Source organism: Lycorma delicatula, chromosome 2 (genome assembly GCF_047948215.1).
Source record: "Lycorma delicatula isolate Av1 chromosome 2, ASM4794821v1, whole genome shotgun sequence".
In the NCBI taxonomy this organism is placed as follows: domain Eukaryota; kingdom Metazoa; phylum Arthropoda; class Insecta; order Hemiptera; family Fulgoridae; genus Lycorma; species Lycorma delicatula.
Window position 1 is genome coordinate 80,527,194 of NC_134456.1, and position 13,757 is coordinate 80,540,950.

At 31.6% G+C, this 13,757-nt stretch overlaps 1 protein-coding gene across 4 annotated transcripts in view; it reads right to left on the reverse strand.

The window, feature by feature from the left end:
- The window catches only part of LOC142320205 (uncharacterized), an 804,138-nt gene that overhangs the window by 235,359 nt on the left and 555,022 nt on the right, over positions 1–13,757 (reverse strand). For all 4 annotated transcript variants that reach the window (XM_075357894.1, XM_075357892.1, XM_075357893.1 and 1 more), the window contains one exon: positions 13,445–13,597. In XM_075357894.1, the coding sequence (XP_075214009.1) occupies positions 13,445–13,514 (70 nt within the window). In that variant the 5' untranslated portion in view covers positions 13,515–13,597. The remainder of the gene's footprint in view (positions 1–13,444; positions 13,598–13,757) is intronic.

Consider the following 13,757-nt stretch of genomic DNA (forward strand, 5'->3'; position numbering starts at 1 on the left):
TGAAATCTGATAGAACATAGATCTCTGCTTTCAGCAGAAAGTAAATTATTGATTTATAAGTCTGTTTTGAAGCCTGTTTGGACTTACGGGCTTGAATTGTGGGGTACCTGCGTGCAACTCCAGTATTGTCATACTTTAACGCTTTCAAACAAAAACACTGCGGAAAATGCTCAACATACCCTGGTACATAAGTAATAGCCTTATATATAAAGTACATACGTATAGCCTTATATAAAGTACATAAGTGATGACCTAAGTTGCGAACCGTTCGGCAGGAAATCTCTCTGGTCAGCCTACGGTATCAAAATCGTTTGGATCGGCACCCGAATTATTTGGTGGTCAATTTATTAGATAACACGATCAGTGATTTTTCAAGATTGCTGAGGAAAAATATTCTTGTTTTGCCTTATCGTTTCAATTAGGTGACTTTATGGTCTGGCCGTACGAGTGCTCTTTTATTCCATTACAAGCCGCGGGGTTCTTGATAACTTAATGTTAATTCAAATACATCTTATTTACTTATTGTTCTATGAACAGATTATAAAGTTGCTGCGTCGATATAATAAAAAAAAAATTTTTTTGGAATATTACTTTTATTTATGAAAATGTATCATTTTGTATTAAGCTAGCACATTGTAAAATTACATACACTTTGTCAACATTCGTTTAGTAAATCAAATAAATTTGCCTATTTTATACGATATAAAACCTACAAAAAAAAAAAATGAATAACTGGATTAGTTTTGAAAAATCATCAAGTTTAAAAACTAAATTTAAGACAAAATATTTTAGAATTGAACCAATAACTTGGTAATTGAATTTAGTACAGTCTATTTATTATTTTAACAACATTTACAGAAAGTAACGCTATGAAAGGAGCTTCTGGCTATAGTTCGTTACGGTCGACCTATATTTAACCTAGATCCAAGCTTATCAAAATTCTAGTGAGTATTCCACTGCCTTATTAAGCTTAGGTCTTTGCTTTAGTTGTTAATTTAAAAAAAAATATATATATTCTACTTTTTATGAACTATGTAATAACTGATCTAGTTTAATTCTAGAGAAAATTATTTAATAAAGTTCATTTAAATTTATAAAACTAAAAGAAAATACTGTTAGAACCAAAATATTACATTATTCAATTTGTTTTTAATTTAACGGAATTTAAATGTAGTTAATACCTCGAAGTGTATAATAAACCTCGAATAGTTAAAAGTTAGAAAACATTTTTTTTAAGTATTACTTAATTTTTAATTTTTTTTAGTTTTATTTACTTAAATGAAGTTTTTTTTATTACTTCCCAGCAAACTGATGACAGGTAAAATAAAAGCAAGAAATATCAAAACTGTAACAGGTAGTAATTGAAGTTATAAAGGTAGTTAAGTATCTGACTAAAATTAAAAGAAAATAATTCAATTGTTTTAGTTTCTTTAGGCAAAAGATTTTGGAATTATGTGTAAAGCAGGTTGTGTATATGAGAAACTGTAGTTCTAAATTATTATTTATTGTAATAACTTGTACAATTTTTTTTTAAAGGGACATGTTGTAAATAGTTATGATTATTTGTTTGCAGAACCAATTGGATTATATTATGTTATTAATATGTTAAATCGTAATTTTCAATTTAAAAAAAAATCTATCATGTTTCTACCTTTGTACAATACGTTTGGAAAGTCGCTACGCAGTATGCTTTGGAATTACGCGGTACTTTCTGTTCTTTCGGCGTTAGGTTGGTTGCCCTGTGGGTTCGTAGAGCGTTGCTCAGTAATAAAATACGACGTCAGTTGTTAAGTTATGACTGAACGTGCTTCGTTTCGTTTATCAGAATCAACAGTTGCGAGATACGTAATGGTTAATGATTCTTTCGATAGAGGAACGCATTTTCCCGTTGAGTACGTCTTTCTTAAAGGTGACAAGTATATTGATCTAGTGAAGTACAAGTTTTCTATAAAGTTTCAAAATACTCCTGTTCCTTATCACAATGCAGTTCGATATCTTATCAAAAACTTTCGGGCAACAGCTCTCTTGAAAACGCTGATTGAAGTGAAAGACCATCTAAACTAAACGAACAAAAGCTGCTTGATATTTTGGATGCTATGATCAAAAGTCCATCAATGTCAACGAGTAAGTTAGCACAGCAGCAAGACTTGCTACCCCACATTAAGCTGTAAGAAAAGAACTGAAACTTTTCCCCTAAAAAGTAATGTGTGTTCAAAAACTGAAACCTATAGATCATGCAAAAGAGTTAATTATTGTCAATGTTTTAAATGCTTTATTGACCAGTATTCCAAAGGTATTCTCTACATTACGTTTTTTTACAGAGGAAGCATGGTTTTTTCTTGAAGGATGTATTAATTCACAAAATACACGACTATGGTCGACAACTAACCCTCATGAATTTCACGAACAATCTTTATCCGAACAGAAAATTGGAGTCTGGGTCGGTGTGAGTAGAACGCGCATTGTGGGTCCAACCTTCTTAGAAAATACAGTTAATAGAGATTGTTATTGTGCTGTTTTAACAAACTTCATTAGTCAGTAAACAGAAGTCGAACTCAATCACGGTTGATTCCAACAAGATGACGCACACACAACTAATAAGGTCGACTTTTATACGAAATCTCTTTGGTGAACGAATCATTTCGAGGGTTGTGTAACCTGTATGATTACCCAATCTGACTCCACAAGATTACTTTCTATGGGGAGCAGCGAAACAAGTAGTGTATCGCAACAGACCACGTACGATTGACGTAATAAAACCCGCAATAAATGAATACGTACGAGGAATTCCAGTACATTAGCTGATCAAAGTAATTGAAAACAAATTGGAACGTGTGCAGTGTTGTATTGATGTAGGAGGAAATCATTTTTAATATCTTTTATAAACTATTCCTGTTGTAAAATCCGTTTCTAAAAAATAATGAAATAATTAAGAAAGTTTCGTCATTACACTTCCATAATTCCAGTGCACAGCAACTTTGTTTTGTAGAAATAATTTTAATAAAAAAATGTTCAATCCGACTTATGTATTTACATTTTTAAACATAAATGTCAGTATATTACATAAAAATGAAATTTAAATTATCGCTGTCGAGCTCATTCGAGATATATTTGTGCAATGAAAGATATTTCAATGATCTTAATCAGGATTTGTTAAAGATCTGATCTACACGTGAAGAAAATTACTTTTTTTTGTCTTCAGTCATTTGACTGGTTTCATGCAACTTTCCAAGATTCCCTATCTAGTGATAATGTTTCATTTCGGTATACCCCCAACATCCTACATCCCTAACAATTTGTTTTACATATTCCAAACGTTGCTTGCCTGCACAATTTTTTCCTTCTACCTATCGCTCCAATATTAAAGCGATTATTCTAGGATGCCTTACTTTGTGGCCTTTAAGTCTGTCTCTACTTTTAACTATATTTTTTCAAATGCTTCTCTCTTCATCGATTTGCCGCAACACCTCTTCATTTGTCACTTTATTCACCCGTCTGATTTTTAATATTCTCCAATAGCACCGCATTTCAAAAGCTTCTAATCTTTTCTTCTCAGGTACTTCGATCGTCCAAGTTTCACTTCCATATAAAGCGACGCTCCAAACATATACTTTCAAAAATCTCTTCCTGACATTTTAATTAATTTTTGATGTAAATAAGTTATATTTCTGACTGAAGGGTCGTTTCGCCTGTGCTTACTATTTACTAGATTCAGACGTTATATTAAAGATTTTTATTGCCATTCTGGGACTATAGATTATTACTTTAAATCGTTTTCACCAAAAGTTTCTCAATTATTGAGGAGTGCTTTAATAGCCTTAAAAATAAATTAAATAGTTGATTATTTTCTTTTAAATTCAAAATGTTACAAAAAAATGTCTGTTAATGTGTGTGTGTGTGTGTGTGTGTGTGTGTGTGTGTGTGTGTGTAAGGGTATTTTATTTACATATATAATCTTAGAAAAGTCAAAATAAACAGGAATTGGATTTTTTTATTTAATTACCTTACCCCAAAAATCTTTTAATAATATTTTAAAAAATGGAAGAAAAGAGACAAATGTAATTAATACATAAAAATTTAGAAATTTAATTATCTTCAGTAAAAGTTTTCCCTTTTTTTATTATGTTATCAAAGTAATAACTACAAAAGTAACTTGAATCGAACATTTTATTTTGTTAGAAAAAATAAAACATCACGAGAAAGATTAAGTAGAAAGAAAAATTATGTGACAGCAGATGAAAGTTAAAATTTAATTTAAACGTATAGTTCCACAGAATAATACTCGAACATATTTTATAACATTTTTTTTTACGTAATTTAATAAAAAATTAAACTAGTACATTCAGTATTTGAAAGCATAATTATAATTTATACGAAGAATTATCAAATATTAATGAAAATACTGGTGAAAAGAGGAAGGAAATCCACCGTCTTGTGCATTTTTCCCTTAGGAGATGTAAGGAAATTTATGAAAATATATTCAGTCACTAATGATGAAAAACCTTAAATATTTTTCAGAAAAGCTTAAAATGTTATAATTTTCTCTTAACCACTTTTAAAATATAGTAGAGATTCTTATTTTGATTTGAATATAATTTAAAGTGTTACTGTTTATCAAACTGATCGACTGTAATTATTAATTTTTACTTTACAAAGAAAATTCTTCTGAAGATTTCTGTTGAAAATATTTTCTAGATAATTTAAACGAAATATTTTCTAAATAAATTAATTTCTTAATTAATTATTGATTAATTAGATTACTATAAAGTAATAGTATAAAAGTTACGTCATTTGAATGTTCAAAGAATTTTAATACGAAAAAAAATTGGATGGAAAACTTAAGACTGATATTATCGCTCCAGGGTGAATCGAGTAAACTGGGCGACTGCTAGAACTTGGGAAAATGTTTGGGCATGCCCTGAGCTAGTGGTAGGCCTCAAACTAAGTTTCCCCAGACCAAATTTATTTGCTTTTAACGTTGACATCCATTTAAAGTCGGAAAGTAGGTTCATCCATCCCTCGACTAGAGATGCGAATGCAATCTGGATCTTTTGATTTACAACTCAATCTCAGTATAGACTTAATTTACCCTTGCAGTAAAAATCGGAACGAAATATTTCATTTGTCATAAATTTTGAAAAAATAAACATTTCTAAAGTATGTTTAACACTAAATATTTTCTTTTAACTCCATATTCACACTTTGAGTTAATATCCTTTTCGACATTAACATTTGTTGGTAATTGTTAACCTGAACATCCTCAACCTTAATCTTTTTCAAATTGAAGTATGTTGAAAATTATGTTATATAATTAATAAAAATACAAGTTTCACAAGACGGAAGAGTAAAATTACCTTAGTATTCTTCCTTAGAATCTGTAGTGGCAGTAGCGTTGTTATCTGCTGTTTTGAGCAGCTCCATCATACAGTCAGGATACAATGAAGCTGTCTATTGGCCTAAATAGGTAAAATATGTATATTTAACGTTAATTAGACGAAGTTAGCGAGCGAAGCAAGCGTAGATTATGTTTGGTTGGTTTATATTGATATAGTGCGCGATATGTCATTACACGGAATCAACATAATCTAATAATACGCTCGCTTTGCTTGTTAACCTCGTCTGATTAACATTAAAAATAAAGATTATATATAATAAGTTATACGTTTAGGTGATTTTATTTTTATGTATGCAAACAATTGTATTTCAGTCGGGGTTAACAGCGCTACTGCCATTACAGATTCTGATGAAGAATAATGAGGTAATTTCATTCTTCCGACTTTTGAAACTTGTATTTTTATTAAATATATAACATATTTTTCAACATACTTCAATTTGAAAAAATTAAGGTTGAGGACGTTCAGGCTCACAATTACTATTTTTTTTTTTTTTTTTTTTAATTAATTTATATATATATCTACTTAATTTATTTTTTGGTAGTAATTTTATAAAAGATGAAAAACCAAAGGTGATATCAAAAGCAGACTAGCAGAGCCCAGGAGATAGTCTATGCTTAACGTAAGTCTGTTAATATTGAATATTAATTAAGGAATGCGAAAAATATTTTTGAGTTGTACAGAGTTTTATGGGAGCGAAATGTGAAGAATGAGAAAGTTAGAAAAACAAAGTTTAGCAACTTTTAATAAGTAATATTACAATAGATGCTTAAAATTAGGTAGGTTAACATAGTTTAAAATGAAGAAGTGACAGTTCAATTTGTAAAAAAGGAATGGAAAATAAAAAGAATGGATTAAGGGAGAGTAGTTGATTCTAGAAGGCAGTGTAGAGAGCAGCAACAACAAAAAAAAGAAACAGATAAGAGAATCTATTGAAAAATAATTGAAAATATGGGTGAAGAACAAAATTAGAAATAATGGAAAACATTTAGGTTATCTGTAAAAACTGTTGAATGCACTTCTCTAATCCTTAAAATAACAGTTGCTGATGTCATTATCAATAGTTGAACAGTTACAATGAATGTTACCGAAAATAAACTTTGTATAACATATTGTAACAACATATTGACGTTATATTTGGTCCATACGTTGATATTTATGTGCGTAGGACGCAAATACACCAATCTTTTTGGTAATGGTTGGCTTGTTTAAATTTTAATGTTTAAAGTCGTATTAATAAATATAAAACAACTTTTTAATTAAAAAAATATTTATGTATATATTTTGTTATTTTGTTTAACGTTAACTGTAAAACTAACATGAAATTTTATTTTGAGTTATTTTTTTATGAGGAAAAAACTGTAAGTTTCTGAACAATTAGAGTAGCGTTCCAACTGAATACATAGTGAAAGAGATGGTAGTTGCAAAAATTCAAGCCGGAAATAGAACTTCTCATTATATTTGTTAATTTTATTATGATACTTAAGTGAGGATTACGTACAGATCTATGAAACATACATGATCTATGGAATTACATATTGATTTGCTTGGCGTTTCTCCCGTTATCACCCCATTCGGTCGTCCTAAAGCAAAGGACCGAATGTCTGTGCCACAAACGGCTACTGAGCCTCGAAACAGTTTAACGACCAACGTCCTAATAACTCATAGAGCTTTCCTAACAGCATGAGCGGACTAAGCGCGGTGCCATACACCACCGGATTACGTGTCCTAACCGCTCACTTATCATATACAACCCCGTCCAACCATAGGTGCATGGTTGGGTGCAACCATAGGTGCACCCCGTCAACTACTAAAAATATATATGACTTTCAATAAATAAATAAATCGTCAAGACGGTAATTCGCTGCCACGCCTAGGTTACTGAATGCCAGCAAGTATCTGTCCACCATTTTAAAGCGCTCCGAGCTTTAGTTGGTTTGTGGCCAGCCATAATTCTCGGGTAGCTTCCCATAGCAGCGAGGTAGGAGTTTTTCCCTTAGATAAATTACTGATACCGGTTGAAAAAAGCAACGGCATCAAGGAACGCCCACACGGTCCGACAGTGCGGCTCTCGCCATGGAAATACATAGATGATCTATGCTAAAAGCCTAGGTTTGTCAATTCCATTACATTCACAAAAAATAGTCATCTCAAAGACAAGCCTTCATCGACCTTTGTATAAAGATGTAGAGTTTCACACTTATAAAATACAGCCGACACCGAAAGATCACGGTCAACATCGTACGTTCGTCGACCGGGTATTGGAAATGCAAGGAGGGAAATTAATTTTTGAAAAAAGAAGAAGAAATATATCCTTAATTAGAGAACCATCTCCGAATGAATAGATTCATAAAATAACAGAATTGCCACGTATGGACCTGTGAATATCATAGAATATGATATTCACAGGTCCAATATGATATTCACAGGGGGGGGGGGGGGGGCAGAATGATGGAGAAGTTTACGTAGTCGTTATCTTTTCCAGTTTCGGAGGAGTTGTACCGGAAGGGAGGATATCGGACTTAATTAAAACAGCTTTAACGGATCAAGAACTTGTGCGGCTGGCGGTCAGGAGGTGGCCAGCTGAAGCCGCTAGGACGGTTACTCAGCTTCCCTATCTTGATGGCGCGGGGGAGGTAGCTCACGTCCACGATGTGACTGGTAGCCAGGATTGGCTATCAGCAAGGAGATGATGCCGGGTGAGGTTGTCAAGGCTGAATCTTTCGTTCTGGACAGGTAGGATTCCTCTTTAATGGAGTGGAGGTTCACTGTTTTTTATGAGTCTGCGGAAGCCGTGGAGTCTGTGGTGTTGGCTGCGGTAAATAGGCTAACTGCGGAGTCGTCTTTGTTAGTCTTTCTGTTGCCCAGATTGTAAATTGGGGTACCAAATCAGGAACGTACCGGTTTATGTATATCACGGGCGGGTGGACCCGGTGCGAGCTTATATTCTCTGTGCGACTGCCACGTCCGCCGACGGGGAATCTCCGGGAGTTCCAAGGACCGCTTCAGCTGTTAGTGATAGCGGGGTTATAAGGGTACGGACGGCAGGAAATTCCTATGCAGAACTTCTAACTAAAGGCGGTTAAAGGGACAGTGACGCAGGAGGAAGTGGTGAGTTGCTGTCCTTCCGACAGAGCACATCCGATGAACTGTGTATGCGGTTCAAGGGAGCTAATAAGGCTGATGAATTATCGGCTACCCTAAGAGTCAGAGCGTCGGACTTACGCAATGATATAAAGTTTCGGGAGACTAAACTGACCGTTGTGCATGTTAAGGGCTTTACGAAGCTACGAAGATATACGAGAGATATACGATATTCTTTACGAGAGATATACGAAGCTGTAGCAGCTGTTATTGGGTGACTGACGGCTTCCGGATAACGTCCATCCGTCCCGCTCCCGGAGAAACTAAAACCGTCCATATTATTACAACGTACCGAGGCAAAAAAATATTAACTTAAGTCTATGCTAAGTAAATTTTATATTTCAGATTAAATTGTTTTTATTGCTAGATGTTTAATATAGATGGATTGATCTTTCTCTAGAAGCCTCCTAGCTAGCACATTTTAAAATTTTAATTAAAAAAGAATAAATAAAGAAAAATGAAATGTTTTATTATTGCTGTTTTACTATGGATCAATTAAATTAAAACAAGAAAAAATCTTCTAAATCCAAAAAATTTAAAAACATATTATCAGGTTTGAGGATATTTACTCAAATAAGTATTTTTATTAAGATATTTACAATTGTTATTTAAAAGTATATGTATACATAAATAACGAATTATTTTTTCAGGTCAGTTTTAAGCTCTTTTCTTCGAATATTATGGTAAAAACAGTAAACATTACAGTGAGATATGATCCTTATTTAAATTTTGTTTGTTTGTGAACTGTAAAACTCCATTAAGTTATAAATAATGAAATTGTGAAAAATAAAATATAAAATCCTAAATAAACAGAATAACTGTAAAATAAAAAACAATTAAGAATGAGTTAATGGAAATTATTCGAATACGTATTTATTTTTGTACTTATGAAAATCTGAAAAAGTTTACTGTTGAATTAATACCTGTAATATTTTATTAAATAAACATTTTTTATTTCAAATTATTAGATTCCCGCTAACACTTTTTAAACAGTTATATTAAAAAACGTGCTAATGATAAATAAAACTATTTTAATTTTTTTCTACTTAAAAATTAATCTGTTTAATATATTTTATTTCCCTAAAAACTCGCATGTAATATAAGCAGAATAGTTAAACACCTTTATGGTTTTGAGTTGTTATATATGCAGTGTAGGTCTAAGAAAAAGTTATCTCCCTGAAGAAAAATCTAGAAAAACGGACGGTAAAACGATCTCACAGGGAATATTTCATAAATCTCTTAAAAATGACCTTAAAAGGCGGTAGACACGTGGTATTAGGTTGAATGTTGCTTCTATACTTCTTTTTATATACATCCCGAAAGAGTTCACGTTTTTAAGGGTGTGAAAAAAGATTATATATATAAAAGAAGTGGAAGGAATTGCAACATAAAAAACCTCTATTTTTACAAAGCGTATAATGTCTGCGGTGTGTTCGTTCTTTCGTTTGCTAATATATTGGTTTATAATTTAAATAGTTAATTTTACTTGCAGTATTGCAATTATACGTAAAAGGTTTTTGGAATATTTTAATTATTATGTAAATAATTATAAAAATATTAAAAATAATTATTCTTCATATGATTACTTTATAAATACTAATGTAATATAAAAAAATTAGGAGAATAAATAAGAAGTATCACAACCGAGAAATAAAATAATATATTCAATACATAAATAGGAAATGTTGAGAAAACGTTTAAAAAATCATATACTTAAATGCAAAATTAAAGTTTTAATCAATCAATTATTAATATATACGGTACTTACGTATTAACGCCACCGCAGCTACAGCTTTATTTAAAAACAAAGCAGTCAATCGGATTTCGGTGGAAAATGAACAGTCTCTTTATTAATTTTAATAAATGGTTATTTATATTTATTTATTTTATAAATATAATTTTACCAAACTTAACCTACGCTCGCTTCGCTCGCTAACGTTGACTAATTAACACCGTAATTTTTTGAATATTTATTTAATAAATTCAGTAATTATTGCAATTATTTATTATTTAAATAATCAAACACTCCTGTTAATTAGTCAAGATTAGCGAGCGTAGGTTAAGTTTGTTTATATAATTATAAAATAAATAAATATAAATAACCATTTATTAAAATGAATAAAGAGACTGTTTTGAATCTATGTTAAACTCTATATAGGCCCATTTACCACCGAAATCCGATTGAATACTTTGTTTTCAAATAAAGCTGTAGCTGCGGTGGCGTTAATACGTAAGTACCGTATATACATGTAAATAAGTGAAGGTGTGTGTGTGTGTGTGTGCTCGTGTGCGCACGCGGTAGTATAGTAGTAGTTTTGGTTAAGCAATTCATTAATGATATTTAATGATTTCTTATCTTTTTATTATTATATTATATATTTATTCTTATATTTTTGTAATTATTAATTCTCACTTGTATTATATGACTGGCTGTAACGATATTGTATAACTTTGTAACGATTTATATATAATTTTTAGTCAACAGTATATATATACATAAAGAGTGATTCAAAAAGGACGATTTTAAAAGCATATAAAACTTTATTTAGATAATTCACAGATTCGGTTGAGGTATCATTTCATACTAAGAAAGTTTTCACTCACGTAATTCAGTAGTACCAAATTGGGCCATCAGCGCTATTAACAGTGTTGTTAAAAATGGATGTATTCATTGGTGCGGAACTTGCTTGCTGTGCGTTTTGTTTTTACAATTTGCAGTCAGCAACTGCAGTTCAACATAATTTTCGCAGATTACGGTAAGGAGCCTCCTAGTAGGCATACAATTTACTCTTGGCACCAAACCTTCGTTGAAACAGGTTGTTCTGTAAACATACAAAACCACCAGAACGCTGTCGCGACCCTGATGCTGCTGTGGGACAAAAAAGAGAAAACTTTGGTCGTAATCCGAAGAAATTATCTCGATTTGCGTCAATTCCTAAATCGACTATTTGGCACGAATTACGTAAACGACTGCATTTGAAATCGTATAAACTGTAGTTAAGCGCATTACAGACGACGAAAAAAAGTTTTTCGGCTGCAGTTTTATGTGGAAATGATGATAGAATTGCACAACATTACATTTTTAGACAATATAAATATTAGTGACGAGTCAACTCTTCACTTTAGTGGAAAGTTGAACACCCATAACCGACGAATATGGGTAAGCGAAAACCGTGATGAAACTTTGTAGTACACTCGTGATAGCTCTAAAGTCAACGTTTTTTGTGACCTAAGCAAACAGACTGTACGGCCCGTTCTTCTTCCAGGAGGCAATCGTAAATTGTATCGTTTATCTGATCAAGCTTCAACATTTTGTTATTCCTCATTTAGACGATGGTGAATGAGATGGACGCCATTACTATCAGCAAGAAGGAGCACCAACTCACTACCGACAAAAAGTTCACGATTTTCTTGATACTCCATTCAAGATGCTCTATCGAGCTTATGTACCGTCTTTACCTGTTGACCTTGTTGAGCTGAGATTTCGAATTAACGCCGCAGCAGTAGTGATAACGCGCGATTTGCTGGCCACAGTGCGGAATGAAATCGACTTCAGATGAGATTTATGTTTTATTACAAATGGAAGCCAAATCGAACCAAAGTGAATGCTGGGTGACAAACTTGATGTGATTTTCTATGAAATGAGACCTCAGCCGAATTTCAATAAATTATTCTTAATAAAGTTATCTTAATAAATTTGTATATGCTTTTAAATCTGTGAAAGTCCTTTCTGAATCACTGCGTATATGTATACAGTATATGTACTGTTGAATAAATATATTTATAATCTATATATATAAAATACTTAAGAATTCCTACAAAAACGGTAATTCTATCTGTAAAATAAAATCAATTTTTGACTCTAATATTCATAATAATCCAGTACAAATAAATAACACTTTTATTTATTCTCTTAAACCGGTAATAAACATTACTGGTTTTGAAGTAACATTTTTATTGAAAATTCCCTTATACATATAATTATTTAATAATATCATTAGGAGTTTCTTAACCCGTTGGGTTGGTCTAGGGTTAAACTGATCATCGCAAAATCAGCTGATTTTCTAGTACTATGGTTTGAGTTCTTGTAAAAGCAGTTGTTTTTATTTGGATTTGAATGCTAAACTGTGGATACTTATCTTCTTTGGTGGTCGGGTTTCATTCAATTTTGGTTGATTTATTTGGGTTTATGAATGATCGCCTTGAGGCTGTTTAAGACTACACGTTTACCAGTACATTTATAATTACATTGCAGTACGTCAGGGCTTAAAAGCCGTAGCTGTAGGAAGTTTCTAATATACATACACATCCAGACCCGGCAATAGCTTGAAAATTGGTTGAAGAGAAGAAACCATTTAAAAAACCTTAAAGTAGATGAAATTATAGACGTTGGAGAAATAAAATGTAATATTTTAATTTAATTATTTAATTTTTGGTTAATTGTATTTACAGTTAAAAACTATAAAATATTTTTTCTCATCGAAAAAACTTAATTGATCTCCACTATTCGTGTTTGGAAGATATTACAAAATAGGTTAGTAACAAGATTTAGATCTATTTATACATTTTTAAAAATAAGTAAGCATCATTAATAATAAAAGTGATTTTAATTAAAATTCACCGAAAATTTTTGCTATGTTTATATTAATTATAATGACTCATAAATTTTTATGTAGTCAAAAAATTTAAACTTTTAGAGTAAATTGAAAATTTTTGTAATGGAAGTATACGATTTGAAATAGATTTATTTCCTTTAACCCGTAGTTATACCTCATAGGTATTACGAAGTTTTGAAGTTTTATAGGATGGATTAAGAAAAGAGTTACTTCAAAAAGTTTTTAAGATTAGTGACCAAAAGTTTGTTCAATTTTCACTAGAATGAAGATAAGAAACATTGACAGACTTACCCTTGTCGTCAGGACTAAACTCTTCTTCAAAGTTTTGTGTTTCTTCTGGGTTAGCGTCTCCACTCTTCATTTCTTTCCTAGTCTTATGTCCACGGAATACCGCTTGAATTTTGGTCGCAGCTTTCTGCGCCTCAGGATCCTCCGGGTCAAATTCTGTAAAAATATCGTTAAAAGTTAATTTTAACAAATAATTGATTATATAATAACGGATTATGATAATTAATAGTAATTTTGTTATAAAAATCTTATATACGCATACAGACAAGTAAGCGCATAGACTATACAAAGTAAAAATACAAAAAAAATATATTCC